This window comes from Mirounga angustirostris, unplaced genomic scaffold (genome assembly GCF_029215605.1).
Source record: "Mirounga angustirostris isolate CCGP_5_RB_7025 unplaced genomic scaffold, mMirAng1.0.hap1 SCAF_1, whole genome shotgun sequence".
NCBI lineage: Eukaryota > Metazoa > Chordata > Mammalia > Carnivora > Phocidae > Mirounga > Mirounga angustirostris.
Window position 1 is genome coordinate 203,787,250 of NW_026991709.1, and position 25,325 is coordinate 203,812,574.

A 25,325-nucleotide genomic window follows, 5' to 3' on the forward strand; every position below is an offset into this window, starting at 1 on the left:
GGAAAGGGGGCGGGGCGGGCGGCCCGGCTGGGAGCATGCGGGGAGCAGTGCAGGGAGGGGGCGAGGGGAATAGGGGCCCAGTCGGGTCCGAGGAGCGGGGAGGGCGTGGGCAGGGTCGGGGGGGGGTGATCCGCCCAGAGGTCCGGGCAGGGGGGCGGGGCGGGCCCGGGAGGGGGTGGGGGAGAGTGCGCGGAGGGGATGAGTCCCGGGAAAGGCGCGGGGCGGGGCCGGGGGACGAGGCGGGTCCGGGGAGGGGGCTGGTCCGGGGCTGCCCCAGCTTGGCCGGCCGCGGAGCGGGGCGCATGGCGCCGTGCGCACTGCGCGGGGGCTGCGAACAAAGGGCCCCCGGCGGCGCAGGGGGCACCGGCGCGCTCGGACCCCGACCCTGGCCCAGCCCCGGCCCGGCCCCGTCCCTGGGCGCCGCGCCCCCGCGGAGCCGAAAAATGTGGGGCGCCCTGCTCTGCCCGCTGCTGTGGCGCCTGCTGCTGCTGCTGTCGCCGCGGGACGGCGTGTGCGCCGCGCCCCAGGCCCCGTGAGTTGCACCGGGCGACGGAGGAGGTTGGCTGTCTTCTCGGGGAGGGGGCCCCGGGGCCCGGCTCAGAGAGGTGCAGCGACCTGTCCGAGGCTACACAGCGTCCGCACTGGGCGGGACCTAGACTCCTGGCCCCTGACTCCCAGGGGTCGGACTGGGAAGGGGGCACCCCCAGCCTTCAGAGGTGGCCACACGGAGGTACAGGGAGTCAGGGCCTCCTCCCCACCTCACCCCCTTGGTGTGACGGGAGCTGTCGTCTTGGGTGGTGATTTCAAGTTGTCCGTGGCCCGGAGGTAAGAGATGCGTGTCTTGGCGGGGAAATAGGAAGAGAGACCTACCGTTCCGTTTTCCTTGGGAGGGCGTGGTGGCGGGGAGGAAGTGTTTGTTTTGCTTCCACATTTTTCTTGAAGTTTGACTACAGAGCTTCTGGTGAGTTGACACAGTGAGGAGGTGAATTAACTAGCCGCTAAGGAGAATTTCCCTTGAGTTGGCTTCACCGGGAATATTTCCAGAACTGCCAAGTTGGGGTGAGCCCTGCAAGGCTGTGGGTTCAGGGGGGCCGCCTGGAGCTGCCCAAGCTCAGCCGTGTAGTCCAGCCTCAGCCTTGATGAGGTGGCTTGTTCAAGCGGCGCTTGCTTAGGAGTTCCCAGAAAACAGGTCAACCGTGGGACGAGGCGGGTGGTGTCGCTTTAGGATCACAGTTGGAAAAGTAAGACACCACACTGCGCTTTGAGCAATGGGATTTACCTCCCTTGGGCCTTGTGAAACTGGAATTCAGCAAATTTTTGTCCTGATCTTTCAAAGCAGGCATCCCTTAAAATAGAGGTTTTCAGCCCTGGGGAGGGGGCGTGATTTTTGTTTTCCTGGGGTCATTGGGCAATTCTAGGGGCATTTTTGGTCCACATCTGGGGGAGGCAATGCTGCTGGAATCTACTGAGTGGAGGCCAGGGATGCTTCGAAACATTTGGCCACGCGCAGGTCCACCCCCGCCACAAAGCTTGACTGGGCCCTAAATTACAGACCTCGCCTCATAAAGACCAAGTTCAGAGTCTCTGGATTGCAGAGTTTCAAATGGTTCTCAGGAGTGTTTGCCTCTGACTAAAGTTGTCCTGGGATATTACCTTCTGTCAAGGGAAATGGAATCCCTGTGCTGGGAGACACGTGCTGGGAAGTGCAAAATTACTGACCTGGGGCTCTAGATTAGTTGGCCTCTAAGCCACAGCTGTGGTCCACCCACTAGAGGGATTCCGATTTAGGAATTGCCCTGGATACCCACTTCTGTGACCTGTGTGATTTTTTTTTTAAAGATTTTATTTATTTATTTGAGAGAGAGCACCAGCGGGGGGAGGGGCAGAGGGAGAGGGAGAAGCAGGCTCCCCGCTGAGCAGACGCTCAACTGACTGAGCCACCCAGGCACCCCAACCCATGTGATTTTTGCATGAGGAATCCCTGACCCCAGAAAGCAGGACAGATTTGCACGTTGTCATAAGACCAGTACTGTCCAGGGCGCCTGGGTGGCTCAGATGGTTGAGCGTCTACCTTCGGCTCAGGTCATGATCCCAGAGTCCCGGGATTGAGTCCCACATCGGGCTCCTTGCTCAGCGAGGAGTCTGCTTCTCCCTCTGCCCTTCACCCTGCTTGTGCTCTCTCAAAAAAATAAATAAAATAAAATTTTAAAAAGACCAGTACTGTCTACTCTTTACCAAACACCACCATTCCCAGGCTGGGACTTCTGAGACCTTCTAAGACTTAAACCAGTGTCAGTCCTGATGCCGGGGGGCCAGGGGTGGGGGGTGGGAGGGTGGTGGTGGTGCATCAGGTCAACAATGCTTGGCTGGCAAGCATCCCAGCAGCCGCAACTCCTGAATCTCGGGGAGAGTTAATTTGGTTCTGTGGGGTTCTCTAGGCCCTTTGGGTGAAAAATCTAACTCAGATCTGGATATGGGCTTTAAGAGGCAACCAAGGAACATGAACATGTGGATTGTCTATTCCCCAAATGCTCTTCCATGGTCTGTATGTGCTATGTGGGAGGTCTGGGGGTCAGCTGGGAGCTAGATGGAAAGATTATTCCTAGAGGAGGCTGAGGTCCCGCTGCGGCGGGTCAGGACACGTAGGAAGCCAGAGTCACTGCCCGCCCGGGTCGGTGTTGGGATTAGATAATACACAGCACGTACCTAGGGTGATGATGGTTACATACCCAGGATCAGCACAGTTACGTACCCAGGATCACTGCATGCTGTGTGAACTGCTGAGGCCAGACATTGCGCATGGGAACTCAGGGAGCACCCTGCACCTTCTGGTGGGTGCTGGAGGCAGCAAACACTACACGTCACATACAAAGCAAGAGTTCCTGTGCTTGAGGCGGTATATGTTTACCCCACTCTCACTGCATGCACACCCCGTTTGCATGAGAATCCGAGAGAGCGCGTAAGACCCAGGATCAGTCCACATTCTGGTCAGTGCTGGATCTGGACAGTGCATTCAGGAACCCCAGGGTCACTGCATGCTCCAGATAATGCAGTCACATGCCCAGGATGAATGCATGCTCTGTGCATGGCTGAGGCCAGACGCTGCGCATAGAAAGCCAGTCATTGTGGATGGTTGTTGGTGCTGGAGTAGGACGGAACATTGGACCCCCAGGTCGTTCCTGGTTCCAGTCATTGCTGGATCTGGGCTGTGCACGTACAAAACTAGGGTCTTTGCACATTCTCATCGGCGTTGGAGTTACATAGGAAGTACCTGGTATGTCCCGAGGTCCTTGCAGGCTCCGGGCAATCCTGAAGTAGGACAGTCCACATAGGAAGCCAGAGCTGCTGAACTCTGGCCACTGTTCAAGCTGGACAGAGCCCAGTGGGCTGCCAGGGTCAGTGCTGCGGCCGGATGGTAGCCGACAGGAGCCCAGTGTGTCTTTTGAAATGCCAGATTTTTCATGAAGTTTTAATGAAGTCCAGTTTATCAATGATTTCTTTGATGGATCGTGCTTTTAGCATCTTTAGTATCTTACACATGAACTCTTTGCCTAACCCCAGCTCCCAAAGCCTTTCTCCTGTTTTCTTCCAGGGCTTTTATAGTTTTACACGTATTAGATCTCTGACCCAGTTTGAGTTCACCTCAGTGTATGGTACTCAGGCAGGGTCTAAATTTGTCTCTTTGTGTGTGGACGTCTGGTTGTCCCAGAGGGGATTTTGGAGACGCGAAAATCTCTCCTTCTCTCATTGCCTGGCCTAGTGGTTTCCCTTTCGCCCGCTTCCTTCTGGTGCCGGTAATGCTCCTCATGCTGGGTTTGTGCTGCCTTTGCTGTCTGGGCTCTTGGTGCTTGCTGTGCTTTGTGAGCAGTTTTCGTGGTTAAAGATGAATGAGACTTTCCAATTATCCGCGGAAGGTTGTAGAACACCAGAGGCAGGAGCTCAGGTGGGGAGGACCTGTGTGCCTCAGGTCAGGTGCCCTAAGGGCGCCCCAAGGCTCTCCCCGGTCTGACTGTGGGACCTGTGGCATGTTCCTTCTCCTGGCGCGACAGCTTGCCCATCTGGAAAGTAAGATAATGTTCTCTACCTTCCAGGAGAGGCCTGTTTTGGCGCGACTGTTCGCAGAGCTTTTCCTGTTTTGGGCCATTTAGTTAATTTTCAGGGCTTTGTTCTTAAGATTAATGCTGCAGGAAGCTCCTTGTTTCTTTCCACTGGGTTCTGGAGTCTGGCTGCCTGGGTTTGCATCCTGGTCTCTTACTGGCTCAGGCACGTGGCTCGGCTTTCTGGGGCTTAATTTCTGACTCTGTAAATGGCTTTTTGGCACTTGTCACAGGGTGGCTGTGGAGGATGAAGTGGGATCCTGCCAGTTACTCAGGAGAGTGGGTCACAGTATTGGTGTGGCACTTGCAAAGGTCCTGTGGCAGAATGCGCTGAATGCAGAGGCCACAGGCCAGAATGCAGACATTGGAAGGGGGTGTGGTGCTGGGTAGATCCAGAGAGGCCAGATTCTTACATTGTCAGGGGGCTTCAGAGATGAATAAGCCAGCCCCTGGTCTCAAGGAGCTCACAGGTCGGTGGGGGGCCCATATACATAAAATGACAGTGTCATCACGGTGTGGGCAGGCGTGGGTGGAAGACCACACAGGGAGCACCGTGACCCAGCCAGAGAGGCAGGGAGGCCAGAGGTGGGTCAGACAGCCTTTGGCCTTCACTGAGGTTCTCCTCTCCTACAGGGCCTACTTGATTGCTGCACCCTCTGTCTTCCGCTCGGGAGTAGAGGAAGTCATCAGTGTGACCATCTTTAACTCCCCCCGAGAAGTCATGGTCCAGGCTCAGCTGGTGGCCCAGGGCGAGGAGGTGGCATGGAGCCAGGGAGCCATCCTGGGTAGGTCCCTGGGGTGGCTGACCAGGGCTTCCTCTTCCTTGGCAAAGTGGCCTTCGGGGCTCAGGCGATGTGGGCATTGCTTTGCTTCTCTCCCATCCCACCTCCCAGCAGGGGAGGGAGAACAGACTGCTTCCCGCCCCACTTTTCAGATGGGGAGAGTGAGACCCAGGAGGGGCAGCCACCTGCCCCGTCTAGGAAACCAGAGTGAATTGTTCCTCTGCAGCCCAGGTTCTGTGGGTGCAGATCTGGATGGAGTCGGGCATCCTTCGGGCTACAGGTGGGACCGGGGCCCAGAGGGACTCTCAGGACCGCTTCAGACCGCTGGCTGAGCTATTCTAGCGCCCCCGTGGTGTTAGATGCAGACTCCAGGCTTCCAGCCAGACTCACTGAGTTGGACTCAGGCCCCCAGCCAGGCTCTGTCCGGCTGTCCTTGGGAAACTGCAGATAACAACCGCGCGGGCCTCCTGGATCCAGGTGGTGAGAGCGGGGAGCTGCCCAGGGCCTGTGGTCCAGCACGCCGCAGGAGACACAGAGGGTGATGTCGGGGCTCTCAGGCCGGCGACGCAGCGCCTGGCCTCGGGGAGAGGCGGGCCTGGAGTGGAAACCAGGAGAGGGCTTGGGTGGGCAGGAGTGCAGGCAGTCCTGACTCCGTGGGCCACCCCAAAACCCACATCAGGTTGGCTTCAGCAACAGAGTGTTTACGGGCTCTCATAACTAGGGAAGTCCACTGGCATCTCGGGCCGTCCTCTCCCAGCCCCACTTCTGAATGGGCCCGCGTCTCCCCGAAGCCGAGAGAGTGACGGGTTCTCCAGACCACTGAAAATGTCCCAGCGTTCTCTCTGATTGGCCGAACTTGGGTCATGTGCTCAATCGTGACCCAACTGATTGGCCCATTTGGGGTCATGTGCTCAACTCTGAACCAATCACTGTGACTGGGGGAGGGCCTGTGTAGATTTTCACAGAGCCCCGAGAGAGGGACGGAGCCACGCAAACCTCCTGAACTGGGAGCTGGGCAGGTGGCTCCCCCAAGGAAATTGGGGTTCTGCTAGTAAAAAATGGGGAATGGAGACTGCGAGGCAAAAACAGTAGATGGCAAAATCAAGTCTTAGAGGCTAGAAAGCCCGGACAGGTGTCACAATGGTAAATGATTCAGCTTGGGTCAAGAGAGAGGTGATGGGAAAACAGATCTACTGGAGGGAGGTCCACTGGGGACCTCAGTCTCCTCTTCTTTCTCTCTACCCTTCTTGTTCCACTCCCCGGGAGTTTTCTCTTTGCTCCCCTCACAGCTTACCTTGGACATGGGGGCCAGGGGTGAAGTGAATTATTAAGTATGTAGGCTGGCCAACTTTCCCCCTAAATAGCTCAGCGTTGTCCATCCCCTCTGGCCTTCAGGCTCTCTCCATCTTGGAGGGAACCTCTCACTTTTCTCAATCCCAGCCCAGACCAGACCAGCATGACCCAGTGTGTGTGTTTGTCCACAGACAATCCCCCCCCAGTTATAAAGCTGCAGCTCAGGGAGGCAGGCAAACCCAGCTCCCAATTTAACTGTTTTCATTTAATTTTTATTTTTTAGATAAAGGGACAATCAAACTCAAGGTAAGCTATGAATTTTTAACATCTTCATGAACCCTACCTTGGAAATAATTGATTGGAATGGGATAAGAGAAGTTTCGTGTGTGGTGAGAAAAATCAGTAACGGTGATGTCAACAATGAATAATGAAGAAAAAATTGAGAAAACTCACCTGTAATCCCATCCCCCCGTACTTTTCACTTTCTCGTGTTTCCCCATAAATCCTCATCCACATAAAGACATTTCTTTTATAGTTGCAATTAAATGGTAGACCTCCTCGTGCTCCCTGCTATTTTCAATTAATTCACTGTGTAAACATACTTCCATGTGTTCAAATCTCTATAATTGTAATTTGCCTCCTGTTGTTAACCACATCCTATTGCATCTCTTTTATGTACTAATTTACTAACTCTCTCCACCTTGTACATGGTTAGATTTTTTTAAAGATTGTTTTCAGGGTTTTGATAACATAATCCAAACATTGCGAGCATCTTTGTACATAAACATGTCTTAGCATTCTTTTTTTAAAAGATTCTATTTATTTGAGAGAGGGAGAGAGAGTGTGCATGCATGTGTGTGCATGTGTGGGCACGTGTGGGGGTGGGGGGCAGAGGGAGAGGGAGAAGCAGGCTCCCCGATGAGCAGGGAGCCTGTTGTGCGGCTCGATCCTGGGACTCTGGGATCATGACCTGAGCTGAAGGCAGATGCTTCACTGACTGAGCCATCCAGGCGCCCCAAAAATGTCTTAGCATTCTGAATGCCTGCCTTAGGCTGAACACCCCAAAAGAAGAATGACCAGGTTAGGAACCAAGCCTCTTGCTTGGTCCTGCTTTGTCTTCGAAGACACAGCAATGCCCCTGCACAGCACCACCTGTAGAATTACTCAGGTAATTCTCTGATGTGGGTTTTTTTTTTTTTTTAAGACTTTATTTATTTATTTGACAGAGAGAGGGAGAGAGACAGCGAGAGAGGGAACACAAGCGGGGGGAGTGGGAGAGGGAGAAGCAGGCTTCCCGCTAAGCAGAGAGCCCGATGCGGGGCTTGATCCCAGGACCCTGGGACCATGACCTGAGCTGAAGGCAGACACTTAACGACTGAGCCACCCAGGTGCCCCTCTGATGTGGGTTTTTAAACAGGAGTCCTTGGATTTCAAGAAGTTCACAACACTGAAATTATAGGCATTTTCTGGGTTAGCTGTTCCTTAACTTTTATCAGACACTCAAAGGAATCCCGGAATGAATGGGCAACATCGAGAGTCATGCTGAATTACAGCGTGCCCTCCCCCAGGGATCAGTACAATGTCCGGAGCCGTTCCTCTCCCCTGCAGGGTGTCCCTAGTGCCTGAGTGCTGTGGGACAGAGGCCTTCCTGCCTTACTGATGACGGTAGAAGCTTTTCTCGACGGCAGCAGCTCCCACCTGGTGGGGATGTTTGCCCTCTCCCCCGTCCCCGGCCCCAGGACATCGGGTAGTGTCTGGAGACCTTTTTGGTTGTCACAACTGGGGAGGGCACCTCCTGTGTGCTCAGCACCCCCACAGTGATCAGGATAGCTCCATGACCTAGAAAGAGCCAGCCCCAGATGTCAATAGTTGGGAAGCCCTTGATAAGTCCCCTAGAGCTGCCCTTTGAGCAGGTTGGCTTTCTTGTGAATCAGAAAGCAGGGCCGCGCTGGACAGGGGTTAAGATTACGCATGATCCCTGCCCAGTGCCCCTCGGAAGGCACTCTTCACAGGATCGGTGCTGTGGATTTGTAGATGAGACCAGTGAAGGGCTGTATAATTCTAGGAGGGGGGCCAGGGGATCTTCAGACTAGACTAGAGACTCTAAAAAAGGTCTTGGGATCTTTAACTCTTAGAATAGCTCCTGATGAGCAATTCTCAACTTGGGGGGGCGGTTCTGGCCCCTCAGGGAACACTGGCAGTGGCTGGAGACATTTCTGGTTGTCATAACTGGAGGGTGGGGTGGGAGGGGGAGGGAAGGGTCCTATGGCATCTGGTGGGCGGAGGCTAGGGATGCCGCTCAACACCCTGCAATGGCAAGGTGGCCTCCCCCTGCAAAGACTGATCCAGTCCAGGGAAACCTGGGGGGCTCAGTCGCTAAGCCTCTGCCTTCGGCTCAGGTCATGATCCCAGGGTCCTGGGATCGAATCCTGCATCGGGCTCCCTGCTCTGCGGGAAGCCTGCTTCTCCCTCTCCCATTCCCCCTACTTGTGTTCCCTCTCTCACTGTGTCTCTCTCTGTCAAATAAATAAACAAAATCTTAAAAAAAAAAAAAGACTGATCCAGTCCTAAGTGTCATTGGTGCCAATGTTGAGAAACACTCTGTCGTTCGCAAAGCTCTGTGGTCTGCCTGCAGGTGCCCACGGGCCTCCGGGGCCAGGCCCTCCTGCAGGTGTGGGGCCGCGGCGGGCGGGCGGAGGAGGGCCCCCTCTTCCACAACCAGACCTCCGTGACTGTGGACGGCCGGGGCGCCTCCGTGTTCATCCAGACTGACAAGCCGGTGTATAAGCCCCGACACCGAGGTGGGCAGCTTGCGCAGGCTGCGGGGGGGGGGGGGGGGGGGGGGAGGGGAGGGCCAGCCATGCCCGGAGCTGCCACCTGACTGTCTCCTTCCCTTCCAGTGCTCATAAGCATCTTCACTGTCACCCCAAACCTGAGGCCCGTCAGCCAGAAGGTGAGATCAGCTTCTAAAACCCTGTGCCTGGAACACACCGGCCCGGGACCACCTGGCCAGGGGCGCCGCCAGCAACTGGGCTTTCTCCCCTGTTCCTTCCAGTTTCGACCTCCGTTCTGGGTTTTGTCGTGGGGCTCCGAGTCCCCTGGGGAGCCAGGGGGAGGTCTGTGGGACAGAGGGAGGCCACAGCACGGCTGGGCGGGTGGTGCATGCTCAGAGGGCTGGGGGCCTGCAGGGGCTGTGCTCACTGCCTGTCTGTCTGTCTGTTGCAGCTGGAAGCCTACATTCTGGTGAGTGGTGTGCAGCCCCGTCCGCTCTGACTCGGGGCCCGTTAGCCGTCTGCTGCCGAGGTAGATCCTACCTGTCCCAGCACCTCACGAGGCTGGGACTGGGTCTGTCCCTGGGCCCCGGATCTGCCCTGGGACAGGCCAAGTGCGTGTCTGTCTGTCTCTGTAGATTTGCACACGGTTCCCTAAAGGAGGAGCAGATCCAGCCCCTTTTGTCCCTGTGTCCTCAGACCAGTCCCTTCTGTGCCCTGAGCTTTCATTTGCTCCCCTGTATATGGCTGATCTGGGGGCCTGCCCTCCACACTTGTCCCACCCTAGAGAGAGGGCTCAGAGGGTGCACACATGTGCCGGGGACACGCCGGCTGCCCTGAGCTGACTATGGGTGTTTGTCCCCTGCAGGACCCCAGGGGCTCGAGGATGACAGAATGGAGACACTTGGAGCCGTTCTGCTGTGGTGAGCCTCTGCCCCTCCCCTTCCCTTTCTCCTTCTACAGTTTTGGGGGCTGCACCTTTGGGTGGCAGATGCAATAAATCTTCCAGGGAGCTAGAATGTTCTCTGAATGCATCCCTTCCCTGCAGCACTGCACCCCACCCATGTTTCTCTGGTCCCGGCATCCAGCTTGGGCTCCTGCATTGAACTTGAGGCCTTTTGGGGGAACATCAGGGTCTTGTTTGTCAGCACCCCCCATCTTCCTCTCACTGCAGATCTTCCACCTCATCATCCCCTTGGGGGCTCCTGGACCCCGAGTGCCTCTGTGAGCGCAGAGCCTCTAGGAGGCAGGTGGATTGTGGTGGTTTGTGCAATGCCACACTTCTGGTCCCCTCATCTGCCCTTGAGCCCTCTCTCCAGTTCTGAGGTGCTTGGGGAGGGCTGACCAGCAGGGACAGGGCTTCTGTGACTGTCCTTCCTTGAGTTCTGAGCCTGGGGCTGCAGGGGCTACAGTGCAGCCAAGGGCAGGACTCTCGGACTCTCTTGGTGACCCATCCCACCTTCTTGCCTGGCACTCAGCCTGCTTTCCTCTACTCCACCCTCCCCATCGGCCCCTTTCCCTCCCTCTCGCTAACTCTCTGTCTTCCTACCGGCAGATATCTGCTGGGCACTGAAGTAGATGCTGACAAAGGGTGAACTTTCTGCCCAGTGGGGGAAACAGACATTAAACCACATGATAACATCTGCCATGATGAGCGCTAGGAAGGAGAAGTACAAACTCAGAGAGGACAAAATGGGATTCTTGCCCAGCCCGGGGCAGCAGAGACAATCCTGGAAGGCTGCCTGGAGGAAAAGCCTTTCCAGCAACAAAGTGGAGAAGGAGCAGAGGTTAGCCGGGCAAAGTGAGGGACTGTGTTCCAGACAGAGGCCCAGCATGCAAGAGGCCCGGTGGATGGCAGGGAGAGTGAGGCTGGGCACAGGAGGGACCCCACGTGTCAGGAGTGCTGGCTCTAGCAGCAACAGTGAGACCAGGGGGCCTCTCCGGCTGCGGGGAGGTGTATGGACTTGATCTTCAGAACACAGAGGAAGGGAATGACTAGCCTCCCATTTAAAAAACTCCTTGCGATGCCTTTGGCTCAGGTAATGATCCCGGAGTTCCGGGATCGAGCCCCATATCAGGCTCCCTGCTCAGCGGGAGGCCTGCTTCTCCCTCTCCCTCTGCTCCCCCTGCTTGTGTTCCCTCTCTCGCTGTCTCTCTCTCTCTGTCAAATAAATAAATTAAATCTTAAAAAAAAAATTAAAAAAATAAACTCCTTGTGATATGTGTAGACCAGGGGTTCTCAACCGGCGTGATTTTGCTCCCGTCCTGGGGGGGTGTCTAGTAATGTTGGCCACGGGCTAATGAGGCCCCATAGAAAATGTATGTTGGGGACATATACCCCCAAACCTCCTCTGACTGTCAAAGGCTTTGAATATATGAGGAAAGAGACCTTTTGCCGTCAGGTTTCCCATTTCCACAGTGACGGAGAGAAGCGGTGGGGACTGTTGTAGTCTCTGGGTTTTCTCCGGAGTCCCGCAGAGCTGCTCTCACGGTGTCACTGTTGGGGACAGGCAGAGCAAGTCCCACTCGGGAGTGACAGATCCCCAAGCAGTGTTTGGAGTCTTTGCGCCCATCCAGATTCCTCCATCGGAGGCTCCTGGAAAATCCCGACTCTCCTCCCAGCATGAAAACAGCTCCCATCGGGGTTCCAAGGAATGGACCTGAAGCCAAAGCTGCCTTCTCTGCCTGAGGCTGGTGGCATTTCATGGGGGCCCATTTGCAGGGAGAGGGGTGCTCTGTCTTAAAGCCTGTTCAGAATCCGTGCTCAATTTGGGCAGCAGTTAACACCTGGTGGGCGGGAGGGGGGAAGCGGGGGGGGGGGATTCTGCCCCCAGGGGGCCTTGGCATTATGTGGGAATAGTTGGGGTTGCTGTGACTCGGGGGGAGGAGCTATTGTCATCGAGTGGGTGCAGGCCAGCGATGCTGCTCAATGTCCTGGGGTGCACAGGGCAGCCCCCCACCCACGGCATCGGGTCAGGCCCGGCTGGCTCTGCGCACGCACTTGCCCCAGGGTGACTGTTGTCTCTCTGCACACAGGTGTGGCCAACATGACCTTCCCCCTGTCTGACCAGCCGGTGCTGGGAGAATGGTTCATTTTCGTCCAAGTGCAAGGCCACGTGTACAACAAGTCCTTCGAAGTTCAGAAGTATGGTAAGCCGGAGAATCTTAGGATCTTGGGATTTCACATCTGGGCGAAACCACAGACCCGGTGAGGATGCCGACGAAGGGGGAGCACAGCGGCAGCCCCATTGGCTGGGGCTCAGTGCAGAGAGCTGGGCACTCTGTCCTTTCCCTTTTAAAAGAATTGTCATAAAAACACACGTAACAAAATTTGCCATCTTCCCTCTTGTAAATGTACAGTTGTGCAGCATTAAGGACGTTCGTGTTGTTGGTAGACATCACCACCCTCCATTTCCAGAACTTTTGCATCTTCCCGACTGAAAGGCGGTCCCCACGAAACACTAACTCCCCGTCCCCTTCCCCAGCCCCTGGCTAGCCCGCCATCCTACTTCCTGTTTCTGGGACTCTGACTCGTCCAGGTGCTTCATGGAAGGGGGACCTTACAGTATTTGTCCTTTTGCGTCTGGCGTATTTCACTCAGCATGATGTCCTCCAGGTTCATCCATGTCGTAGCCTGGGTCAGAATTCCCTTCCTTTTAATTTTTAATTTTTATTATTTTTAAAAGATTTAATTAATTTATTTATTTGACTGAGAGAGGACACATAAGCAGGGGGAGTGGCAAGCAGAGGGAGAGGGAGAAGCAGCTCCCCGAGGAGCAGGGAGCCCGATGTGGGACTCGATCTCAGGACTCTGAGATCATGACCTGAGCCGAAGGCAGACGCTTAACTGACTGAGCCACCCAGGCACCCCCTCCCTTCCTTTTTAAGTCTGTTTCTTTTGGTTCTTCCCTCATCATCCCGACCCTGTGCACGGATGGGGGAGCTGAGACGTTGAGATCCATTCAGGAAATTGCTCATGTTAACAGGAGCTGGGGAACGAACATGGACCAGAGCCACTTACTCTGCATCTGTGCTGAAATTCTCCTTAACCTGGTCAAGGGTTTCTCCTTTCAAGAGGAAGGCCCTAGAAGGAAAGGCTGTAGAGGGCAGGGCTGTTGGTTGCAAGCAGCAGAAGCCCAGTGCAACCTCTGGAAATAAAAGGAAAGGAATTTATGGCCTTGCCTCACAAGCTCGAAGGACCAGCTTCTTCGCGTTTCCTCCGTGCGGCTTCTGGGTGTCCGGGTGTCCGTCCCTCCTCCCCAAGCTGCCCAGGGTGACCAGATGGCTGGACGCTCCCAGGGCTGAGCCACTCATGCACCTCTGGGCCGGGCTGCACGCAGAGCACATGGCCTAAAAGTGATGAGATGTGGGCCTCTCAGGAGAAAAAGTGTGCGTCCCCCCAAAATAGGAAATAGATGTAGGTCAGCAAAATCCCCAGAATGCTGCCCACGCTCAGCGAAGGGTGGGGGTGTGGATTCCTGTGGTGTTGGCCGCTTGGTGGCCCGGGGCTGCGGCTTTGCCGTTATCCCTCCCACAGCTCCAGGACTTTCTGAGGCCACCCCAGCGGTGGGAGCCGCCCCTCCCTCTCTGCTCTCTCCTTCCAGTGTTGCCGAAATTTGAGCTCCTTATTGACCCGCCCCAGTATATCCGGGACCTGGACATATGCGAGAAGGGCACTGTGCGGGCCAGGTGAGAAAGAGGTGGCCCGCATGGGCGAGCCCCTCCCCCTGTAGACACGCCCCTCCCCTGTTGACACACCCCTTCCCCGGGACACGCCCCCACGGGCATGCCCCTCCTCTCTCAGACACGCCCCGGGGGGGGGGTATTCCCCTCCCAGCCATTATTCCCCTCTTCCAGCTCTTATTCCCCTCCCGCTGGGAGGGCACCCATCTCCCTTCCCTTCCAGTGTCCCCGCCCCTTCCTTGCAAACAGCACCCACAGAGAATGGGCTGACCCGCAAGGGATTTCTTGAAGGGATTACCTGTCTCATGACCAGGTTAATGACCAGCTCCAAAGTGAGGGTTGTCCAGAGGGTGTCTGGGACGCTGTCCCTTTCTGGGGCCGTCCAGGGAGAGTCCTCCAAGACTTGTTCCCGCCCAGCTCTGCCACCTCCTAGAGCTTGTGGTTGAGACGGTTCTACTGCCCTCTGCTCCTCCAGCTGTGCGGGGTTTTTTTTTGTTTTGTTTTGTTTTTTAAGTAATCTCTACTGTTAACGTGGGGCTCGAACTCATGACCCTGAGATCAAGAGTGCCTCACTCTACTGACCAAACTAGCCACGTGTCCCTGCTACATGTGTTTTAAAATCCAAGGATGTTGTCAACTATACTTAAATAAAATTTTAAAAAATAAAATAAAATCCAAGGATGTGTTGGGTACACACACCTTTTTTATAGTCTAGAAAATACTATCAAAATGCCTGGTGTTATTTTTTTATTCACTGTGATCTGCCATCTTGCTCGTGGGCCCTGTAGGCAAGTGTCCCCTCTGCATAAGTCATGACAAACATACATTTAAGTTTTACCAGCATCTCTGAGAGGATAGTTTTATTGGGGTGAGGAAACTGAGCAGTCTGATCCCTGGTTCAAAGTTGAATTCACAGGGCACTTAGGCCCAGGCTTCCTGGTGCCCACGGTTGTTTGATCCTCTGTACTGTCCTGCTTCAATAAGTGGCAGGCCCAGTGGTTGTCTCACATACCCTCCGGCTCTTGGGTCCAGAGTTCCTCTCTGACCCTTGGTCTCTTTTTCTGTCAAATACAAGTCTTGGTGCAGAGGATTGCAGGCCCCTATGCTGGCCTATCTGCGCTGACTCTGGGCTGTGGGAAGGGCTATAAGCACAGAATGTAGGATGGGGAAGCATCCTTGTATCAGCTGGCCATACCACAGGAGCTTGGCCTTCCTGAGACTGACCCCTCCCCTCCCCTGTTGCTCCATGTGAAATTAACCCTCTTTGTCCTTTTGTTCCAGGTATACCTTTGGGAAACCTGTCTCGGGGACCTTAACGATCAATATGACTGTAAATGGTGTGGGGTACTACAGCCAGGAGGTGGGGCGCCCCGTCCTCAGAACCATAAAGGTGAGGAGCAGGGACCCCATGCTGCTCATCCAATGGATCCCTTCCTGCAGGGCCTGTCCTTGGCTTCAGCTTTGTGATCATTTATTTTATTTTACTTTCTAAAACAGTTTATACGGTGAGGATTTTCCCAATGATAAAATTCCTGCAGGCTGATCAGGGAGACTTTAGAAAATATTTAAAAAAAGAAGAAATAGGGGCACCTGGGTGGCTCAGTTGGTTAAGCGACTGCCTTCGGCTCAGGTCATGATCCTGGAGTCCCGGGATCGAGTCCCACGTCGGGCTCTTCTCCCTCTGACCCTCCCCCATCTCGTGCTCTCTCTCTCTGTCTCATTCTCTCTCTCAAGTAAATAAATAAAATCTTTAAAAAAAAAAAAAGAAGAAGAAATAAAGGTGATTTCTTCTCTGACAGACAGACACAACCACTATTGATATGTTAATGTGTTTCCTCCCCAGATATTATGTGCAGAGGTTTTTTTTTTTTTTTTAAAGATTTTATTTATTTATTTGAGACAGAGAGAATGAGAGACAGAGAGCATGAGAGGGAGGAGGGTCAGAGGGAGAAGCAGACTCCCTGCCGAGCAGGGAGCCCGATGCGGGACTTGATCCAGGGACTCCAGGATCATGACCTGACCCGAAGGCAGTCGCTTAACCAACTGAGCCACCCAGCTGCCCATATGTGCAGAGTTTTTTTAAGAAATAGTTTTATTGGGGCACCTGGGTGGCTTAGTCAGTTAAGCGACTGCCTTCGGCTCAGGTCATGATCCCAGGGTCCTGGGATCGAGTCCCACATCAGGCTCCCTGCTCTGTGAGGAGCCTGCTTCTCCCTCTCCCACTCCCCCTGCTTGTGTTCCCTCTCTCGCTGTGTCTCTCTCTGTCAAATAAATAAATAAATAAAATCTTTAAAAAAAAAAAAAAGAAATAGTTTTATTGAGATATAATTCACATACCGTACATAGAGGGGCCATACATATAGAATATAGGATTTGTGGCTTTTAGTATATTCAGAGGTGTGCAACAGCCTCCACGGTCCAGATTTTGGATATTTCCAATCTTCCCCAAATCCCTCGCGTCCTTTTGCAATTCATCTGTTTCCATCCCCAGCCCTGGGCCGCCACTGATCTGCTTTCTGTCTCTCTGAATTTGCCTGGTTTGGACTTTCGGTATACACGGAATCATACACCATACGGTCTTTCTCATCCGGCTTCTTTCACTCGGCACCATGTTCTCAGGGTTCATCCACATTGTAGCGTGTCCGAGTTGTGTTCCTTTTCGTGGCTGAGTAATAGTCCATTGTATGGATGGACCACATTTCGTTTTTCCGTTTACCTGTCGATGGATATTTGAGTTTTTCCCACTTTTTGGCTGTTATAGATAATGCTGCTCTGAACATTTGCGTACAGGTTTGTGTGAGGCTGGACATGTTCATTTCTCTTGGATGCAGCATTCCTGGGTTGTGTGGTGTGGGATTAAATAGACTGCCCACATAAGAGTGAGCAAAGTCTATTTATTCGGAGCTTGCTGTAGCAAGGGAATCAGCCACCATCACCCCCACTTGGCAGCTCGAAGCTTTATCGTGAGAAAGAGGAAAGGCTTCAGGTGTGCCCCTGCTGGAGACTGTAGGTGTGGGGAAGCCGTGGGCACCTAACTAGAAGGGGAGCATCCCGTAAGATTGGTTAGGGGTGCATATTTGGCTTTCTCATTTGGTTCTAAGAAGTAAAGGCAAAATGGGACATATGGTTGGCTCAGTAGGTAGAGCATGTGACTCTTGATCTTGGAGTCATGAATTTGAGCCCCACCTTGGGGATAGAGTTTACTTAAAAATTTTTTTTCTTAAAAAGGCATGCCTGGGGGTGCCTGGGTGGCACAGTCGGTTGGGCATCTGACTCTTGGTTTTGGCTCAGGTTGGGATCTTGTGGTTGTGGGATCGAGCCCCACGTCGGGCTCTGCACTCAGCTCAGAGTCTGCTTGAGAAGCTCTCTCCCTCTCCCTCTGCCCCTCCTGCTAGTGTACACGTGCGTTCTCTCTCTTTCTGAAATAAATAAATAAATCTTTAATGAAATAAAATAAAAAGGGGTGCTTGGCTGGCTCAGTCAGTAGAGTAAGTGACTGTTCATCTTGGGCCCATGAGTTTGAGCCTTATGTTGGGTGTAAAGATGACTTAAATAAAAAAATAAATCTTAAAAAAAAAAAAGTAGGGACAAAAGTCTTAGAAGTTGTCAGTTATTAATCAAGTCCTGGCCACTTGGGGCTGGTTGTTATGGGGGTTTGTCTTCCTACTAGTTGCTAGACATGGGGGTCAGACTTCCTTCAAGGCTCGTAGATAATGGGTTGGCCATTTTTCTATATGGTCCGGCCATGGTCTGTTTGTCTATGCAGGGGTAACTAAGTTTTTATTTTTTTTATTTTTTTTTTTTTTAAAGATTTTATTTATTTATTTGAGAGAGAGCGAATGAGAGACAGCACGAGAGGGAAGAGGGTCAGAGGGAGAAGCAGACTCCTCGCTGAGCAAGGAGCCCGATGCGGGACTCGATCCCGGGACTCCAGGATCATAACCTGAGCCGAAGGCAGTCGCTTAACCAACTGAGCCACCCAGGCGCCCAGGGGTAACTAAGTTTAGCCATTTGAGAAACTCCCAGACTGTTTGCCAAAGCGGCCGCGTGACTTCACATTCCCATGTATGTAGAGTCTGAAGGTCCTCTGCCTCTCTGGGGCCTCCAGCCCTGGACCCTTGTCATCCCTTCTGCTGGTTGTGGCCCTTGCCTTAATGCTCTGGCTTACTGAGTAATGTTGTCCAAAGCTGTTTCTGGAAGTGGCTTGTTTGCCAGGCCCCCAGCTGGGTCCTGAGGTAGAGGTCAAATGGGGGCGTTCTGTGCCCCGGGAGCAGGGGCAGGTGTGAGTACTCCAAAGCAGGGGTGACCGGGTTCAACTCCCTGCCCCGCTGTCTGCTGGAGGGCAATCATCTTACTCCCGGAGACATGCTACATATCCAGCAAGGGATCCAGTGACCCACAGCGCAGGTTGGCCGTGTCACTGCTTGTCCCCCTGGGCCTCCAGCAGCTGGAGCATCCTGTGCTTCAGATGTGTTTTTGAGAGTCGTTCCTCGAAGCCACTCTAACCCCGAGTGAGCACCGTTCTGTGTGCTTCCTGCCTCCAGATCCACGGCTCCCAGGACTTCGACATCTGTGTGAAGGACATGATCCCCGCCGATGTCCCCGAACACTTCCGGGGCACCGTCAGCATCTGGGCCACAGTGACCAGTGTGGACGGGAGCCAGCAGGTGGCATTTGACGCCTCCACCCCTGTCCAGAGGCAGCTGGTGGACGTCCGCTACTCCAAGGACACTAGAAAGGAGTTCAAGCCGGGCCTGTCCTACGTGGGGAAGGTAAGCGCTGGGGACGGCGCCCAGAGGGGGCCATCCGAGGGCTCAGGCTCTGCACTGCCTCCGCCCCAGCTCCGTTCGAGGACCACCATGAACCCAGTGTGGTGGCGCTGTGGGTCCGCAGTGGGGACGCTGCTGAAGACGGTGTCCTTTAATTACACCGTGTAACCTTTGCTCTCGGGGGACCAAGGGCTGTATTGCCGATATGGCAAGAGCTGGTACCCCACACGATCCCAGGGTCCTGGGATCGAGCCCTGCATCGGGCTCCCTGCTCAGCGGGGAGCCTGCTTCTCCCTCTGCCTCTCTCTCTCTGTCTCTTATGAATAAATAAATTAAATTAAAAAAAAAAAGAGCTAGTACCCCAGGGTGAGGAACACTGGACATTTTGCTCCATCTAAAAGGGTGGTCTACTTTATTCAACATAGAGAGACATGCCTGTACCTACAGACCAAGACCTGGTATATCCATTTATTAGTCAGTTTCTCTAAGGCAATGCGTTTCTTATCTGGGTTGACTTTATTTTTGGAGGAACTAGCATCCAAGGAAATGCTCCCAAAGGCAGATCTCCTGCCCCTGAGAGAGACTGATTCAGACCCCCTGGGGGAAAGTGGCATTTTGAATAGGCCCACCTATTCAATGCCACCTACCATGGCATTCTTAGACTCGGTCAGGTTTTAGATGACCAGAAACCCAAGATCCTTATCCCTTTTTTTTTTTTTAAGATTTTATTTATTTATTTGAGAGAGAGAGAATGAGAGACAGAGAGCATGAGAGGGAGGAGGGTCAGAGGGAGAAGCAGACTCCCTGCTGAGCAGGGAGCCCGATGCGGGACTCGATCCTGGGACTCCAGGATCATGACCTGAGCCGAAGGCCGTCGCTTAACCAACTGAGCCACCCAGGCGCCCCAAGATCCTTATCCTAATTGTTGCACTGGGCATTTGTGTTCTGTGGGGGCAAGGCCAGTGGTGCCCATGTTACCCCAGAGGGAAGCTGGCTATACGCCTGACCCTAGCTCTGCGCACCACCCACATCCCTGGCCCTTCTTGCCTTCCGTGGGTCACTCACAGGATCCTGGTGGTCTGTCCTCATGCTGTGTCCTGCTACTTCCACTCTGTTCTGAGACCTCCTTCCTCTCTATGCCTGATCCCAGCCACAACCTGTGTGCCCCTGGCTTTGGGAGTCCCAGCTTGCAGAGAAGCTAAAGCACAAGGAGCAAGGTCAGAATGTGTATGAAGAAGGGGTTTGGGCTGTCAGATCAACGAAGGGGAGCATTTCACATATGGCTGAGAGATTATCCACCATCTGCATTAAAGGACAGAGCTGTAAGTGGGGATCATGTAGGCTGAAGCCCCCCTCACTCTGTCACCAAATATCTGCACGGGTGAGGGGCTACTCTAGGGTCCTTCAGGGCCCATGGACCATATTTCTTTCATACCATCCTTGACTTCTTTTTTTTTTTAAGATTTTATTTATTTGTCAGAGAGAGAGAGCACACAAACAGGGGGAGTGGCAAGCAGAGGGAGAGTGAGAGGCAGGCTCCCCGCTGAGCAGGGAGCCCGACGCAGGACTCAATCCCAGGGCCCTGAGATCATGACCTGAGCCAAAAGCAGACACCATCCAGGCGTCCCTCTTTTTTTTTTTTTTTTAAGATTTTATTTATTTATTTGTGGAGGTGGCAAGCACACTGGCGCATGCGCACATGTGGAGAGGAGGGGCAGAGGGAGAGAGAGAAGCAGACTTCCCACCGAGCACAGAGTCCAATGCGGGGCTCGATCCCACCATGCCGGGATCATGACCTGAGCCGAAGGCAGACGCTTAACCCACTGAGTCCCAGGTGCCCCACCATCCCTGTCTTCCAAACCCCTTGTTCTGACTGCCTTTTCTACCCATCTGAATGAGATCTGAGCATCACATGGAACTGTTTGTAGCATTGTCCATGCTGTTTCCACCCCAACGTGGCACCAGGCCAATGGCCAACACGTGGTGATTCCTACACTGTGATTTGAACATGGAGACCGATGGGATAGAATTCAAAGTGCAGAAATAAATCCACACCCTGGAAAGATACTGAGTCCCTGTGCGCTCCCCTGACCGGTTGCCTAGGATACCCCACTTCCAGTTAGCCACCTACAGCTTCTTCACACCAGTAGCCTCCAACTGGGACACACCTGAAGCCTTCCCTGTTTCTCGCTATAAGGCTTTCTCACTTCACCTGCATTTGAGCCTCTGCCAAACACCAGTGATGGTGGCTGTGACTCCTTGCTACAGCAAGCTCTGAATAAATATAGCCTTTGCTCGTTCTTTTTCAGTGGTCTTCATTTAATTCCACACCATGTCGCCCATGAGGCCCACTTCACCATGCAGCACCGGGCTAACGGCCAGCACATGGTGACTCCTACCTTGTGACTTATTTGCCAGGTCCAAGGTCACGAAAGTCCTCCCACCCCGCCCCGCCATTGTCTAAGTGTTTCAAAGTTCTAGCTCTTAACTTTAGGTCTATGATCCATTTTTAACTTTTGTAGATGGTGTGAGGTAGGGGTTCACCTTCATTCTTTTGTGTGTGGGCATCCAGTCATCCCAGCCCCATTTATTGAGGAGACTGTTCTTTCCCATTGGAGGTCTTATGCCCTTGTTGAAAACCAATTTGCCATGGATGTGTGGGTTTATATCTGGACTCTCAGTTCTATCCCATTGATCACCATGTCTCTTCTGTGCCAGTACCACGTTATCTTGACTATTGTAGCTTCCTAGTAAATTTTGAAATTGGGACACATGAGTTCTCCTTTGTTCCTCTTTTTCATGATTATTTTGGTTATTTGGGGATCTTTGCAATTCCTTGTGAATTTTAGCATCAGCTTGTCAATTTCTGGGAAGTTGGCTGGGATTCTGATGGGGGATTAGATCAGTTTGGGGAGTGGTGCTGCCCTGACTGTGTTGAATCTTTGTTGACCCCTTCCAGGTGGAGCTGTCCTACCCGGATGGCAGCCCAGCTGAGGGGGTGACGGTCCAGATCAGGGCAGAGCTGACACCGAAGGACAACATCTACACCATCGAATCTGTATCCCGGGGAGGGCTGGTGGGGTTTGAAATCCCCTTCATCCCCATGTCAGCCCAACACGTGTGGCTGGAGGTGGGTGAGTTGCTTGGATCCTTGTCATTGAGCCACCAGACACAGTCTTGGTGCCTTCCCCAGTCCATGCTTGGGCACCAGCTCAGTGGACCTGTGGCCTATTGCTGCCCTGAGGGAGTTTACAGTCTTTGATGGGGAGTTTGGGGGATGGATAACCAGCCCATCCCAGGGCAAGATGGGAGGTCAAGGAGAGGTGAGGTCTTCTGGCTCTGCCATGCTGAAGGAGGCTGGCCCAAAGGGATTTCATCATGTGGACTCCTGACTTTGAAGAGGGTCATCCGGGCTGCTTCTGAGAGGGTGGAACAGCATGCAGAGGCCCAGAGGCCCTCCATCGTCGTGTAATTGGGTCCTGCAAGGCCCAGCCAAGCTGAGCCCTTCAGGAAGATACGGAGGAGGGAGCTGGTGGGGTGCCCCTGACCTCACACGGGTGCTTGGGGCTTACCCAGAAGGCAGCATCAGGGGGACAGAGTGATCTGATTTTGGATACCCAGCAGTTGCTCCAGTGACCATAATGGGGGGATACCTGGGGGTGGGAGCACAGGTGGGCAGACAGGAGGTGATGACAGAGAGGTGATGACAGAGAGGCCACTGAGCCTGGAGCTGTGAAGGTAGAACGGGCAGGACATGGGGTCCCATTGTCAGGGGAGGGAGGAGCAGGAGTGATAGAAGAGGGTGTCCCAGCTCCCCCCACCCCTGGCTCTGTGACGGCCCCACGGGCGCTGGATGGCAGGGGAGGGGTGGGGGGCCACCTAGAGTAAATGTGTAGGTGGGAGCCAAGGACACTTGGGGTGACTGTGTCCTCTGTGGGGCAACATGTCCTTAAAGACTTTTAACCATCCAAGTTGCAAGCTTGAGGGTCTCCAGGCTACAGCCCTCCAACTGGCTACAAAATCATTATTACAATTACAGCTTTTTTTTTTTTAATGATCAAAAGTCATTCCTTTATTTCCATTAGTCCCCTAGCAATTAAGTAGCAGCAAAGCCCTGAAATACTACAAATACCAGAATTAGCTGAAAAATTTTCTGTCTCATAGATACATGTCTAAAAATGAGCTTGTCCCAAAAATGTCACTTTAACAGAAAGATATTCTGTTTCTGTTACTAAACACTGCTTAGGAAAAGGTCTTTAATTCTCTTAAACACAAAACTAATTATAAATATTAATTATTTTTACTTTTTTACTTTTTAATTTTTTAAAAGATGTATTTATTTATTTTAGAGAGAGTGCATGAGCTGGGAGGAGGAGCAGAGGGAGAGGGACAAGCCAACTCCGTGCTGAGCGCAGAGCCCGATGTGGGGCTCGATTCCAGGACCCCGAGATCATGACCTGAGCCAAAATCAATTCGGACGCTTAACTGATGGTGCCACCCAGGCGCCCCTAATTATTTTTAACTGAGGTGTAATTGACACATCGCTGTGTGTTTGTTTTGGGCGGACAACATGAGTCCGTATTTGCACGTGTTGTGAAACAGTCACCACAGTAAGTGTGGTCAATGGGCACCACACATCGTTACACATTTTTCTTTCCTTATCATGAGAAATTTGGAGATCTACTCTTAGCAACTTCCAAATATTCAGTACAGTATTGTTAACCATGGTCACCACGCTGAAGATGCCATCCCCAGGGCTTATTTTTTAACTGCAGGTTTGTATGTTTGGCAGTCACAGTTTTATTATAGCGATGTGGCAGATTAGGACCAGCCAAAGAGAGCAAGGGAGGGCTGCCCGGGTGGCTCGGTCGTTAAGCGTCTGCCTTCGGCTCAGGTCATGATCCTGGGGTCCTGGGATCGAGCCCCGCGTTGGGGGTCCCTGCTCAGTGGGGGGTCTGCTTCTCCCTCTGCCGCTCCCCCTGCTTTTGCTCTGTCAAATAAATAAAATCTTAAAAAAACAAAAAGAACAGGGCAGAGGGAGAAACCTGGGAGGGTCCCCCATTTGAAGCTTCTCGTGCTGTCCCTGTGGAGTCCCTGGGACACCCTACCCTCCCGGCTCGCGACGTGTGACGTGTGACAGTAGCCACAGAGAAGCGCCAGCCAGGGGCGTGCTATAGGCATGAGTCCTTGGCTCTGCGACTAAACTCCGGTTCTAGCCAGAGCTCCCTCCCCGGAGGTCCGGCTGGTAGCACGAATCTCGAAGCCCCAGCCCCTTGTCCCTGTCCTGAGTCAGCTTGGCAACACGTGTTACCAAGACACACCGTGAATAACAGACACGCTCGTCACTTGGGAGACCTCAGGGCTTTAGAGGCTACCTCCCAGAAACTGGGGACAAAGTGGGCCAACGTCTTTATTCTTGATCTCACAGAAGTCTTCGATCTGCACCTCTGGCCTCTCCCTTGTGTTGCCCTGTAGTCTTTCAGCAGCAAGTGAAGGGAACAGGCTCAAACTCCAAGGGAGCAAAAAGCAGTATAACAACCCCCGCGGGGCTTGGCGGGCATGGAGGGGAAGGACTTGAGCTCAGGGAGCCGCAGGGTCCAGAGCCCCGGGGATGCTGTCCAACACAGCCACTCCTTCTCCTGTCCACCTTCTCTGTGGTCACTTCCAAGGCCTGTTAGCCCCTCTGAGAAGCCACCAGGGCCACTGGCAAGCCAGAGAGAGAAGGAGGGAGAGAAATGGGGATGGGGAGGGCTTCCTAATATGCCTGTGATAGAACTCTCTCTTGGTGGCCACATGAGTCACCTGCCTCTGCCTGAGCCACCCCCTTACACCCTGTGACCAGTCTTGGCCGCTTGCTTCCTGGAGCTGGGGAGCAGTGCATTAAGGCACATTGGACCGCAGTCTCTGAGAACTGGGGAGAGGGGTCCCCAAAGCCAAATTGGAACATGAGAGGGTCTTGCTGCAGGCCAGGGCAGGCAGAGACATCCCCAAGACCCCCTTCCTCCACCAAGCACCCAGGCCTTGACCAAGTACCCTCTTTTCTTCAGACCAAGGTGGTAGCATTCAATGGAAAGCCCGTGGGGGCCCAGTACCTGCCCAGCTACCTGTCTCTCAGCAGCTGGTACTCCCCCAGCCAGTGCTATCTGCAGCTACAGCCACCTTCCCGCCCCCTGCAGGTAAGGCTTTCAGGTGTCCCCCCCCCTTCCCCGGCAGGATGGGCCCCGAAAGCCATGAGCACGCACCTGGCATCTGCTTGTCCCCCAGCAGGGCTGAGTCTGGTACTGAAGCCGGAGCCCCCATCCCTCCAGCACGGGGCGGGGGGGTTCCTCGGGATGAATGCCCGTCATTTAATTATAGTGAACATTTAGGCTGTGGCCCCGGTGTTTACTATGATAAACCCGGCCCTCGGGGTGCAGTCGCTTGCTCCCAGGCCCGAGGCGGGACCCCTGCAGTTGGCCCAGCTTCCCGCCGTCTGCAGCTGGCACTTGCTGGGCGCAGGCACCGGGGTTCCCCGGCCGACGCTTGCAGACACAGTACAGAGATGAGACAGCCCCCCAGAGCTGGGTCTCGTGTTCCTTCTTCCCGGTCTGTTCTTCAACAATCCCGCTTAAGTAAGATGCGCGGAGATGTGTGTGGAGATAGGGAGCTGTAAACATGGAGTAGAAAGTGCAGAGAGTTCCTCTGGACCCCCTCTCCTCTGCGTGCAGTGTTCCTGAAGATTAGCAGCTTGCCTTCGGGTGGCACGCCCATTACGGTTGATGAGCCAGTGTCCACGTGTCCTTATTGGCTAAAGTCTGCAGGGTATGTTAGGGGCCTCTCCTGCTACTGCAGATTCCGTGGGTTTGGACAAACATATAATGACATGCATCCAGCATTGTAGTATTGTACAGAATGGTTTCACTGCCCTAAAAATCCTCTGGGTTCCCCCCA

At 53.7% G+C, this 25,325-nt stretch overlaps 1 protein-coding gene across 1 annotated transcript in view; it reads left to right on the forward strand.

The window, feature by feature from the left end:
- Positions 1 to 246: 246 nt before the first annotated feature.
- The window catches only part of CPAMD8 (C3 and PZP like alpha-2-macroglobulin domain containing 8), a 75,067-nt gene continuing 49,988 nt past the window's right edge, over positions 247 to 25,325 (forward strand). Inside the window, exons 1-13 of the mRNA XM_064598234.1 lie at positions 247 to 532; positions 4,731 to 4,882; positions 6,456 to 6,478; positions 8,808 to 8,973; positions 9,073 to 9,125; positions 9,398 to 9,415; positions 9,812 to 9,866; positions 11,980 to 12,093; positions 13,548 to 13,632; positions 14,908 to 15,016; positions 18,171 to 18,398; positions 21,355 to 21,525; positions 24,443 to 24,571. Coding sequence (XP_064454304.1) covers positions 303 to 532; positions 4,731 to 4,882; positions 6,456 to 6,478; positions 8,808 to 8,973; positions 9,073 to 9,125; positions 9,398 to 9,415; positions 9,812 to 9,866; positions 11,980 to 12,093; positions 13,548 to 13,632; positions 14,908 to 15,016; positions 18,171 to 18,398; positions 21,355 to 21,525; positions 24,443 to 24,571 — 1,533 coding nt within the window. The 5' untranslated portion in view covers positions 247 to 302. The remainder of the gene's footprint in view (positions 533 to 4,730; positions 4,883 to 6,455; positions 6,479 to 8,807; positions 8,974 to 9,072; positions 9,126 to 9,397; positions 9,416 to 9,811; positions 9,867 to 11,979; positions 12,094 to 13,547; positions 13,633 to 14,907; positions 15,017 to 18,170; positions 18,399 to 21,354; positions 21,526 to 24,442; positions 24,572 to 25,325) is intronic.